At 45.4% G+C, this 12,560-nt stretch overlaps 1 protein-coding gene across 1 annotated transcript in view; it reads left to right on the forward strand.

Moving 5' to 3' along the window:
- VAV3 (vav guanine nucleotide exchange factor 3) overlaps nucleotides 1–12,560 on the forward strand; it is a 1,144,177-nt gene that overhangs the window by 411,063 nt on the left and 720,554 nt on the right. Inside the window, exon 3 of the mRNA XM_069232407.1 lies at nucleotides 3,057–3,115. Within this exon, the coding sequence (XP_069088508.1) occupies nucleotides 3,057–3,115 (59 nt within the window). The remainder of the gene's footprint in view (nucleotides 1–3,056; nucleotides 3,116–12,560) is intronic.

Here is a 12,560-nt window from a genome sequence, read left to right on the forward strand (position 1 = left end):
TCAAGGGAAAGAGGCTCATTAGTTTTCTGGAGCCAACCTGGTGCTAATTTCCATAATTTGTATCAGCTGCAGCGTGTTTAGCAATTTCTTCAAAGAAACATAAATCTGCGTAATCAAGAAATTACTACAGCCTGTATCAAGATTATTCTTTGCTCAACGCTCAACTGGGGTGGATGTAGACAACAGTTATAGGTGATAATGTGCCACAGTGTTAGACATGATACCTTTGTATTATAGTCCCTCAAACCTTTTGCTTTCACCTATCCTGTTTTTCTGAATTTGTTTTTGTCAGCATTAAGACTCTTAACCACTGATAATCAGTGCTAAAGTGCTTGTGCTCTCCCCCTAAACATGATACAATTGGTCTAAACCTGATTGGCACATTAACTGCTTTATAAGTTCCTAGTATATGGCACTACATGTAACCGGGTCATGTAAATGAAATACTACTAGTGGGTCTGCAGCACTCATTATGCCACCCACTAAAATAACCCTTTAAAGCTTGCACCGCTGCCCTGTCGGATAAAGTATTCCACCATCGTCAGGCTGCCTGTCGGCAGTAGCCTGGCAGTGGTGGCGGGCTGCCTGTGGTGGTCCTCCCTTGTTTAGAATTTGACGGTTCAGACCATCATGCCGATGGCGGTATTTTCCGCCACCGCCGGCATGGCTGTATTTTCCGCCACCGCCGGCATGGCGGTCTTAACCGCCATGTTCGTAATGAGGGCCTTTATGCCATTATTTTGCACTACTATACTCTACACCACTGCAATGTACCTTGCACCACTCAACTCTACACCTTTTCACTCTTCCCTGCACTACTCCATGCTATGCCACTTCATTCTACTCTGGAACAATCTACTCTACGCCACTCAACTCTACACCACTGCACTGTACGTCATTGCACTCTACTCTGCACCACTGTAATCTATGCCACTGCTCTCTACGCCACTCTACTCTGCGTCACTGCACTCTATGTGAATGCATTCTATGCCACTCTACTCCACTGTACACCACTGCATTCTGACACTCTACTCTACAGCACTTCACTTTCTGCCACTGAATTCTATGCCACTGTACTCTGCACTATTGCACTCTTTCCCACTGCACTCTGCAGTACTCCACTCTACGTCACTGCACTCCACACCACTCCATTCTACTCCATTATACTCTACTCTGCATCATTCAAATCCACTGCCCTCTATGCCAATCTACTCCACGCCACTCCACAGGGCTGCAGGCTACTATGCACCACTCTAATCTACGCCACTGCACTCTTTGCCTCTGCACTCTGACAGTATCCTCTGTTCTGCCCCACTCTACTTTGAACCACATTATTCCACTCTACTCTGCACCATTCTGTGCCACTCCACTCTACTCCGCACCCATGCACTCTACCCCACTATACTCTACTGTGGAACCCTCTAATCTACACCACGGAATTCTACAATGCTGTATTGTACGCTGCTGAATACTATGGTGCTGCACTCCACGCCACTATACTCTGCAAAACACTGTGCCAATGCACTCTAAACCATTCCACTCTAAACCAGTTCACTTTGCGCCACTCTACACAATTCCACTCTACGCCACTCCAATAAACGACAGTCTATGCTACTCCACTCTACGACACTCTGCTCCACTCTTTGCCATTCCACTCTAAGACACTTCACACCACTCTCCTATATGCCACTAACTTTTAACCCTGCTGAACAACAGCCACGCTGGTGTACAACATGGCAAAAACACACTTGAAAAGCCAATAGCTCTTACATAGGCGAGGCCCATTGGCTTTTCAAATTCTTATTGTCTTTTCTGCTTGCAGATTATTATCTGCAAGCAGAAATTTTTTGAGATGAGCAAAATATTAGATCTTTGCAAGCATTAGTACTTTGCATTGATATTATAGTGTGTTTAGCCAGGATTTATAAATGCATTATGTTTTATGTCTTCTTTGACTGTATCTAATGATTTTAATCAAGATTACATTCTTGTACTTAGAACCCTTAATAATTAAAACGGCTTTATATAGACAGATTAAAGTCATGAAGGAGGTGCCCAGACATTTTCAGGGAAAAGGACATGGTAGTTGGGTAAAAGCCATGAAAGGGGGTCGAAGTGGATATGGAAATAGATATTATGGCGGTCATTCTGACCTTGGCGGACGGCGGAGGCCGTCCGCCAAGGTACCGCCGTGGAATGACCGCACCGCGGTCAAAAGACCGCGGCGGCCATTTAAACATTTCCGCTGGGCCGGCAGGCGCTCTCCAAAAGAGCGCCCGCCGGCCCAGCGGAAATGCCCCTGCAACGAGGATGCCGGCTCAGAATTGAGCCGGCGGAGTTGCAGGGGTGCGACGGGTGCAGTTGCACCCGTCGCGTATTTCAGTGTCTGCTTAGCAGACACTGAAATACTTTGCGGGGCCCTCTTACGGGGGCCCCTGCAGTGCCCATGCCATTGGCATGGGCACTGCAGGGGCCCCCAGGGGCCCTGCGGCACCCCCTACCGCCATCCTGTTCATGGCGGGTTTCCCGCCATGAACAGGATGGCGGTAGGGGGTGTCTGAATCCCCATGGTGGCGGAGCGCGCTCCGCCGCCATGGAGGATTCAATGGGGCAGCGGTAAACCGGCGGGAGACCGCCGGTTTACCCTTTCTGACCGCAGCTGAACCGCCGCGGTCAGAATGCCCTCGGGAGCACCGCCAGCCTGTTGGCGGTGCTCCTGTGGTCAGTGACCCTGGCGGTCACCGACCGCCAGGGTCAGAATGACCCTCTATGTTTTTTAATATCACTAATAGGCTGTTATTAGAGGAAGAAGCATGAAACAAGGTTTGGCTGTTTTTTTAAATGGCACCAAATTCCTCAGATGGCATAATAGGAGCACATGACTACCATTGTATATTTTTGATATTAGTTAAACATAACTATAATTTCTTGGTTATGACTGACTTACCATCTTAGTGTTAATGACTTTGTAAAGTACTTTACTTTAAGAAGCACTGTCTCTGCATATCTACAAGCCTAAATTACAGTTTATTCCATTTTTCTCTTGTACTTATTAGGTTATAGAAGCATTATCGAAACTTTCGCGAACACCATCTGCATTAAGTTCGGGAATAAGGTATGGTGCTTTTTACCTTTGTCATTTACACACTTAAATCATGATCCCAAAAAATAATATTGTTTATCTATCTGCCTGTAATCCCTTCATTAGAGCATATTACCGAATTCCCTATGTTATTGAGTGATCTATTCACATTGTCACAGAACTGTACCACTATTAAGTATATTTTGGAGGGACATTATCTCCTCATTCTGCTTCTCGTACTGTCTATACTCTGACTACATCTAAATCCTTTTCTCATTTCTCTCTCTATCACCCGTCCTTCAGTCATGTGTATCAATTTATATCATTGTTATTCATCACTTGTAGGTGATACAGTCCTTCCTGTTAAATTCATCTGAAGCTGTGGTCCTGCACCATCCAGGCTCATAAGCCCCTCTCTAACTGACTCATCCCACTACACCCCCAATACTGTGACCTTTGTCTAATCATCTAGAAACCTTGGCATTCTTTTTAACCCTTCCATACAAATGGTATCCTTCATAACTACTAACTCCTTTGCTGTATGACACCAAAACATTTACATATGTAAGATCCTATAGAAACATAAAAGATGATGGACGGAATGCTGAACATTGTCAAATACTCACCCCCAATCACAGATCTGGGTTAAATCACTCATTCTTTTGCTCATCACGCCAGACCAGTTTGGACCCAGCATATCCAAATCAGTCTTGACCCTGCTCCCCATCGGAACAGTCCATCCCAAACTACCAGGCCAGGTCCCACATGGATCGGAAACAAGCATACTGGGACTGGTTTTGATGTATCATCCCTCATCAGTCAGGCTAACTTGAATCCAGTGGCACAGTGAACATGGGACCCTTGTCTGGGCATACCTTTCCCACTTAGGGCAACTATAGCAAAACAAAAAGATGATGGACGGTATGCTGAAAATTGCTCACCACAGCACCACAGTTTGGACCTAGTCATATACAAATCGGTCTTGACCCTGCTCCCCTTGGGAGCAATTCAGCCCGAACTGCCAGGCCAGACCAAGTGATACCCTGAAACCAGTCACAGGATGCTGGTTGTCTGGTCCAGGGAGGACCTGGGTGGTAGTTTGGGCTGGATTATTCCCATATGGAGCAGGGTCAAGACTTTTTTTCTTACGGCTGGTTCAAACTGGAATGGCGTGGTGAACAACAACAAATGATGGATTTATGCCTAGATCTGTGATTGGGTGTGAATGTTTGACATTGTTCAGCATTCCACCCATCATCTGTTCTTTTTGCATATGTAAGACAGTCAACGCATCCCATTCACTTCAGTCAAAATACTGTTCACCTCATCAGCATTCAGCATAACTGTAATCTTTCTCAGCATATTACCACCTTATCCCATGGCCACTTATAATGCTTGTATTCAGAGCAAATAACTGCCTGTTCTTTCCTGCTGTCTTCCCAACATGACTCCTGAGACCTGCCACCCATAATCTGAAAATCCCATACAAGCCCCCCTGTTTCACTTCCAAGTTCAGGTAATTTTACCTATTAGGTTGCCACCGCAGTTTGTTACCACCCGACCTTCGTTCAAGCCCCTCCCTCCGGAGTTCATGGAAACTCTGAAATATTGTATCCGGAAACAAGAAAAACAGTAGTAACGAACCCCATAACACTGCATAAATAAATATATTTTTCCTGTATGTCTCACTAGAGAGAGACAAACACTAAAATGTTTATCACTAATGATATGGACACATCTGGCAAAACTGACCATTTTTTAGTTGTAAGATCGAACTGCTTTGCTTCTTTGCTAGAATGTTTTTGTTTGAGGTTTTGGATTCTGAATAAACAAACAAACAAACATTGGTTTCTCAGGCTTCTAGTAAAACTTTACATAGTGTGACTGCGTCTCCTTACAAGCCGACGCTGTTTTAGACAAATCATATGTGTCCCTCTCAAGTCTGAATTACAGTGTGAAAGACAAGTCTCTGTATGCATAGAAGAGTGTCATCGTCATTTTTTATTAAAGTTTTCATCAGTCGTGACCCTGACAGAAAACCTGTTTGCTTGTCATAATGATGGCAATATGGAACCAGCCCTCAGTGATGTGCGCCACAGTCTTGAGGGAGTTCTGCTTCGAACTTAATTTGTTTCTTTTTTATATCTTGTGACTGAATATTTCTTTAATAAAATATTCTGTTTCTAATACACAGTACATTTAGCTGTAGGCTAAACAAGTGATTTATGGCATTTTAAATTGTGTATAACATATTCACGCTGTGAGGTAGAAACGAAAATGTATCTAATCAGAATCAATTAAATACTCATTTTCAAATCAAAGGTGGCTGCCGCTGTTTTGGACTTTTCTGAAAAAAGAAACGAAAAACTTTTGTACGAGTTTATCCTTCTGTGTTAAAACGCTAAACAGCAGCAGGAGTCTAAAAACTCCAATATAAAATAAAAGAGTGGGGGTGGCGCTGCTTTCAGACCAAACGCGCTCTCAATTGTTTCCTCATTAACACACAATTGGCAACTGATCAAAAGATTTATTTGACTGAAATACAAATTAGACAACTCTAGGAAGGCACTATATTTTCTGACAGAATGAGTGAAGTAGCAAGGGTGCCCTGCCTCCAACAAAAGCAGGCAAAATGAAGGGTCATGCTCTGCAGTTTCGATGGCAAAAGAGCCATAACTGCGACGGAAGGCGTCCTCGCTCCCCGAGCCCCAGTGCCACCGTACCTGCTGCACGAATGATAGGTCACTCCTGGGAATGTACTATGGGGGGCATTCGGACCCTGGCGGTCTTGGACCGCCAGGGCGCAGAACGACAGAAGCACCGCCAACAGGCTGGCGGTGCTTCAAAGCCCATTCCGACTGCGGCGGTAAAGCTGCGGTCGGAAAACCGGGGCCGGCGGTTTCCCACCAGTTTTGCCCCGGCTGGGCGAATCCACCAGGGCAGCGCTGCAAGCAGCGCTGCCCTGGGGATTCCGACCCCCTTCCCACCAGCCTGTTTCTGGTGGTTTACACCGCCAGGAAGAGGCTGGCGGGAACGGGAGTCCTGGGGCCCCTGGGGGCCCCTGCACTGCCCATGCCACTGGCCAATGCCTAACAGGGCCCTAGCCTGCTTTTCACTGTCTGCCTAGCAGACAGTGAAAAGCGCGACGGGTGCAACTGCACCCGTCGCACACCTGCAACACCGCCGGCTCCATTCGGAGCCGGCTTCAGTGTTGCAGGCCGCCTTCCTGCTGGGCCGGCGGGCGCTAACAATGTTAGCGCCCGCCGGCCCAGCGGGAAGGTCGGAATGGCCCCAGCGGTCTTTTGACCGCGGAGCGGCCAAATGGCGGTTCCCGCCAGGCGGGGGGCGACTGCCGCCCGCCGCCAGGCGGGGGGGCGACTGCCGCCCGCCGGGTTCAGAATGACCCCCTATATGTTTCGGTGTCCTTCACAGAAATACTGGTGAGCTAACCCACACAAGAGTGCTGTCCAAGGCGATAGCCATGACTCACCTGCTGACTCTCCCAACAGAAGAATTAATTTATGTGGCCCTCCCTGTGGACTCCTAAGGAAAGCTAAATCATTGGTGTTTTGTATATTTGTACTTATATCATTGCAACGCACTGAAAAGAAGCTTGGAGTGAAATACCAGACAAATGAAAGTCCACAGAGCCAGCTGCAACCAGTGTAGCCTTGCAAAAAAAGAAATCGCTACTGGAAAACGTTACAAAGAAAAAAGAAAAATAGCATAGCTATAGCAGATATTATAACGAAACTAACAGAAAAGAAAAATGAGACTAATAGTTTAAGAATAGGTTTGAACTCACTGGTAACGAGGTATATGAAGGAAATTTGAAAGAAAACAGAAACACTAAAGAATAAGAACCCAGTTGAGACACAAGTACAAATAGTTAATTGATAATCTGTTTTGTAATCCATGTGATTAGGGAAACATCAAAGGTCAAAGGTGTTATAAATATAATTATATATCACTGTATAAATATCACAGGCATTGTTTTGTCAATTAAAGAAGACTGTGTGACCCAGTCAAGACAATCAATACAATACTATGAGAATTATTACCATGGTCTCTGCGAAATTATAATTAGACAGTTGTGAAATTAGGTCTGAAACATTTACTGCACTAACATGTGGGGGGCAAAATATGCTGTACCAACATCATTGGTGATGTTTGGTACTTAAATAAAGTATGTCACTTGTGGCTGTGAATCAATGTTCAGAATTTCAAACTGCCTTGGAAGTCCCAATGACGGCTCATTTGAATCTTTAATCCCAATCAGGGCTACAGGAGTCCAGATACATCTCTTGAATGCCCCCCTCTGTCATTTTGGGTGCATGGATTTCAAGAATGGATATTGGAATTCCTCTGTAGTAGTAGGACTTGCAGTCTAATTGATTGCTTTTCCTGGGAAGGGTACTGGCAGCTCAATACAACCAACCATTTATTGAGTTTCTACTCTCAGTGGGGTGGAAATCTCTGCAAAAACCACAGGTCAGAGCTCCTGTGGGGCCCACCTAGGGTTTATATGCTAGACTGCCATGTCACAAAGTGACTAGGGATAAGTCCCCTGCCACACGGGGTTGAAAATACCTGACCAGGCCCCTTTCAGAGGTCTGGCAGGCCTTGAGTGAGTACCCCTGGGACCTGGCTTCAGCCTGTCGTTTCACAAAGTGCCCTGGACAAATCAAAGTGTCCTGGGCAGGATCCTGCCTGCACCAAGGGGACTTCCCTACGTGGCCAGATTAAGAAGTTCTGACTGGGCCCCAGGTAGAGCTTTGGCTGTCCCTGGGGTGGAAACTTCAGCTTTGGGCTCCTTTCTCCTTCCCGCTTGCCACTTAGAGCCCCGCACAGGGCCCCACTGGCCCAGGGAGAGGTCCCCTGTTTGGTCGGGTTAAAAGCTCTGACCAGGCGCTGAGACAGAGCTCCAGGTGACATGGGAGGGAGAGGGGGGTTTGGAAGCCTTTAGCCCTGCACTCCATTCTCCATTTCACTGTGTCACTTAGAGCCCAGGATAGGGTCTGCAAGCTCTGCGAGGGCTCCCCTTTTTCGCTGGGCTAAGAAGCTCTGACTGGACCCAAGGTCAGAGCTCTAGCTAGCTTGAGGGTGGAAGCCTCTAGCCCTGGGCTTTCTTCTCCATTCTGCCTGGTAACTTAGAGCCCAAAACAGAGTTCCGCAGGCCCAGCAGCGACTCACCTGATTGGCCTGGTTAAGAAGCTCTGACTATGCCCCAGGTCAGAGCTCTGACTGGTCTGGGGTGGTGTAAGCTTCTGTCCCCCATTCTTTTGTCTATTGTGTCAGTTAGGACGGCGCCCTTCAGGTACTGGGATGGCTCTCCTGCTTCTGTGGGTTAAGAAGATCTGAGTGGGCACCAGGTCAGAGTTCCAGCTGGCCTGGGCTCCCATTTCCATCATGCTGTGCCACTTAGAGTCCTCCCCAACTTGCCTGTATTAAGAATGTCTTAACCAGCTCTGGGTTAGAGCTCCAGATAATGCTGTGGGTCCCTTGGGCTCCATTCCATAGCCAGCTGGCCCAAAGAGGGCTTGCCTGCCTGGCTGGGTTAAAAAGCTATATTTAGGCCCTGGGCAGAGCTCCAGCTTGGCCTGGGGTGGAAGCCTCCTTTGCTGGGCTCCATTCTCCAGTCCATTGTGTCACTTGGAGTACAGGACTGAGCTCTGCTGGCCCCAGGATGGCTCTTCTGGTTGACAGGTTAGGAAGCCATGCAAGGCCCAGGAGCTGAGCTGTGGGAAGCCCCTGCCCTCGGCTGCATTCCACATCCCACCTTGAGAAGGTTCCCTTTCCTGGCTGGGTTAAGAAGATCTAACTGGGCCCTGGTCAATGCTTCAGTTGTCCTGTGGATGGAAGCTTTCATCACTGGGCTCCATTCCCCAGCCTGCTTTGTCACTTAGACCCAAAGACAGATCCCCCCTGGCATCTGGAGGGCTCCAGTGCTTGGCCTGGTTAATAAGCTCCGGCTTGTGCCTGTGCCAGAGCTCCAGCATCCAATTCTGGGCTCCCTTCTCCAACCTGCTATGTCACTTAAGCTCCAGGTCACTCTACTGTAAGGTCTCCTGCAGGACCCAGTGCTATGTAGTCAGATGGACCCCTGGAGGGCAGGAATCCTTCTGTTTTATGTATCAAGAAGCAGACAAACAGGAGGACCACCATTTGATTATTGCGAGCAGTGCCGGTCCCTGGGTGCAGAAAGTTACTGGAGTTATTGAATTCTTGAGTGATTCTTCTTCTTCAAGAAGAAGCTAGGCGACCTTCCTAGCAAGTCCTTATTCTTCAGGTGGGATGTACGAAGGTTTAGGAATGTTCTGACGAGATAGTGGTTGAAGCACCAGAGTCATACTGTGCACTAGCTTGTGACTGGAGATATCCTGCACCAAATCATAACTATTTTCTCACAGTACCCTCACTTTCTTTTGAAGCATTTCCTCTTTGTGTTAGTGGAAAATTACCCAGGATCCCACATTTGACCTCCAAACAGACCTGTATTCAGATTTGTTGCCACTTCCCTATTTAGATGAGCTTCCATTTAACAAGTCAGAACTGGTTCTCTACTTGTCAGTGATTGGATCCTAGCTGCCTAGGGGCATGTTGGAAATGAATAGAAAAAGACTTCCCTGGCAACCCCAAGTCCAGAGGGTTAGTGCTAAAGCTGCAGTTTGTTCTACCAATTGATCCTGTTTCCTCCCATATTGCAAATTCCTGCTAAATGGTCCACAGTTAACACCTTTCTCCTCTTCATGGCCTTAGAGGCAGTCTATTGTCCTATTGTCCTCTAAGCCAGAGCCATTAGCTTACCTAGTCATGGATGTATTCCAGCTTTGGAGAAACTGAGTAGAAAACTGGTTTTAGGCCCATTTTGCCTAACGCAAAGTACAGTAAATTTTTTATAAAATTACTTTTCCACTTAAGTTATCACCATTAAATCAGATTTTGAAAATTAGGCAAGAAATAACTCTGAATTATTTTTCTAGCATTTTCCCAGATGACATATGAAATAAAGATTAAGGACTTGTTTATGAGTTTGACAGATGGTACGGTACTCCATATGTCAGGGTAGAAGAGGACATTTCCTCTGCCATCCTGACAGATTGCGACTCATCACATGAGGAGATGACTACTAGCACGGCGGTCATTTCTGTACCCAAAAATGAACCACCATCACAGTGGTTCTTGTCAGTGTACAAAAATCTTAGGGGATGGTTGGCTGTTCACCAAACATTTGAAAAAAATTTCAGAAAAAATCTTGTGCTAAAAAACTGATGACCCAAACACCTAAAGTCCACTGGAGGAAGTATTCCATCAACAGAGCCAACCGGGGCTCTGCTGACAGACTACTTAAGGTCTGCCTGCCTCTAAAAGAGGCTGCAGGCCTCAATGTTTAGAGACCTTTTGTGTTTGTGATGGAGTACCAAGTCAGCCAAAATTTTAATCAGGTCTTAATCCCATCTGGGACTGTCCAGGGAAACTAGAAGCAAAGTCTACACTGTGAAATGCATTTTGGGTTTTATATCACTGTGAGACCCACTGACCCCAATATGTAGTTTAGCCTATTTTATATAATAACACTGTGCACTGTGGGCTTACAAGGCACACTTTAGGGGTGAGTTATGTATAAATAAGAATCTGCTTTTACTACAGTGCAAAGGCACTATTTTCCTCTGATGCAGCTCAGCCACAGTACAATGGCGTTTCTGGCAGGCATACATTTTTGATATGTGAGAGGGTGATGCAAATACACACTGCATCCCACATATGAAATTTAACTTCCGCGCCAAAAGTGAATTGTCTGTGCCATCTAGAATGATCTTACTGGGCACTTAAGTAGACCAGTTGGATAAAAACAGTTTTACTAGTACAATTTTAGTGCCAGAGTACACACACTGTGGAACTCAATAGCAATGTCCCAGTGCAGAAAGTCCTACTACCAACAAAAAGAGGATCAAGAAAAAGCTGAAAGGCTGGAGAGATCTGGCAGAAAAAGTAAATTATCTGCAACAAGCTGTATATAGTTGGGTCTATAATAAAGACAATGGAAGCCAAGTTTGCAATTAAAACCTTCAAACAAGCTATTTTATCCCGTGTTTATACTTAGTCCCTCCCGTCTGGAAGTTATAAAGGGCCGATTCACCAGGCACAGACTATCTTCTTAATAATTTAAATTCGGAGTGTAGGTCTCTGAACACTTCCTAACATTGGTTCCTCCATACAAAAGCCAAGGTGGATATTTCACTAAGAAATGGTAAGAGGGTTTTTACCTGTTTGAACACAAACAAGAGAGATCAATATTGGGTAGCAGATCAGAATTAATTTGGAGCTTGCAACAAAATGGTCACTTTAATATATTATGTGGCAGGGAATACAAAAGTAAAAATTTACAAAAGTAAAAAACACAATACTTGATCCTATTATGAAACGATTTGTAATCAATGCCTCTGCCTCCCTCGTTGTTCTTTAGCATTTATTTTCCAAATGGAATGGGGCAATAAAAAGCCATGTTTCCAAAAGTGAATCTATTGTAGATAACAGTTTACGCGAGTCTAACCAGCCCACCTTCATGTAATTTCAGAACAAATACTGGCTTCTCATGTTAAAGAACAAAGAGCTCAGCAGCCTCTTGGGGAGATATTTACGAACTCAGAGCCTTTATGGTCATAGTCTTCTCATCAGAAAAGCCCACCTACTATATATATATATAAATATATATATATATATGACTGCTGATTAAAACGGGCATTATCAAACATAAATAAATAGCTTCCTTTCAGGAATCAGTGGTCTGAACATATGTAATTTTCACTGAACATAGTGACGTGGCTCTTTGAGTGCCCCATCAAGTATGCAAGAAGGAAATTACAGCTGCCGAACATATAGTGATGACCGGTAATCAGGACATGATGGTAGCTGGATTGGCCGCTGCTGCTAAAATATACATGAAAGGTGTACGTCTCGCCTTTGTGGCATCACTGGACTAACCTAATATTTTCATGGATGAAACATGCCATCGCCCCTATATCCAGGCCCTTCTGAAAAGTTGTACTGTTTTTGCCCACGTTTCTTTTGTAGTTGACCCATTAGAAAAAAGACCAGTTCTGTCATGGGTCTTTGTTTAAATGTTTTCTGATAGCTCTTCCTTTACTTTTGACCTTGGAACACATTGTAGCTGGAACCTGGAATGAGGGATTCCAGCTGACGGAAAAAGTGTGATTCCCAATCTAAAGTCTGGTATCCTCAGTGCTAAACCACAGGATGTGTACGTTTCTTTTTAAGGTACGGTGAACTTTGTTGCTGGGATGAGACATTTAAACAAATATGGCTTCTGTAATTTGCAAATTTGTTAAATTTTAAAAATGTTGCTCTTGTGGGGACTGATGTGGAATGAGATCTTGTTTAAACCCACTGCTAGTGGCAGCAGGGACTGCATGACATGAGGAGTACTTTTGTCAATGTTACTTCCATAGAAAACACG

The sequence above is a fragment of the Pleurodeles waltl genome, chromosome 4_2 (genome assembly GCF_031143425.1).
Source record: "Pleurodeles waltl isolate 20211129_DDA chromosome 4_2, aPleWal1.hap1.20221129, whole genome shotgun sequence".
Lineage (NCBI taxonomy): Eukaryota > Metazoa > Chordata > Amphibia > Caudata > Salamandridae > Pleurodeles > Pleurodeles waltl.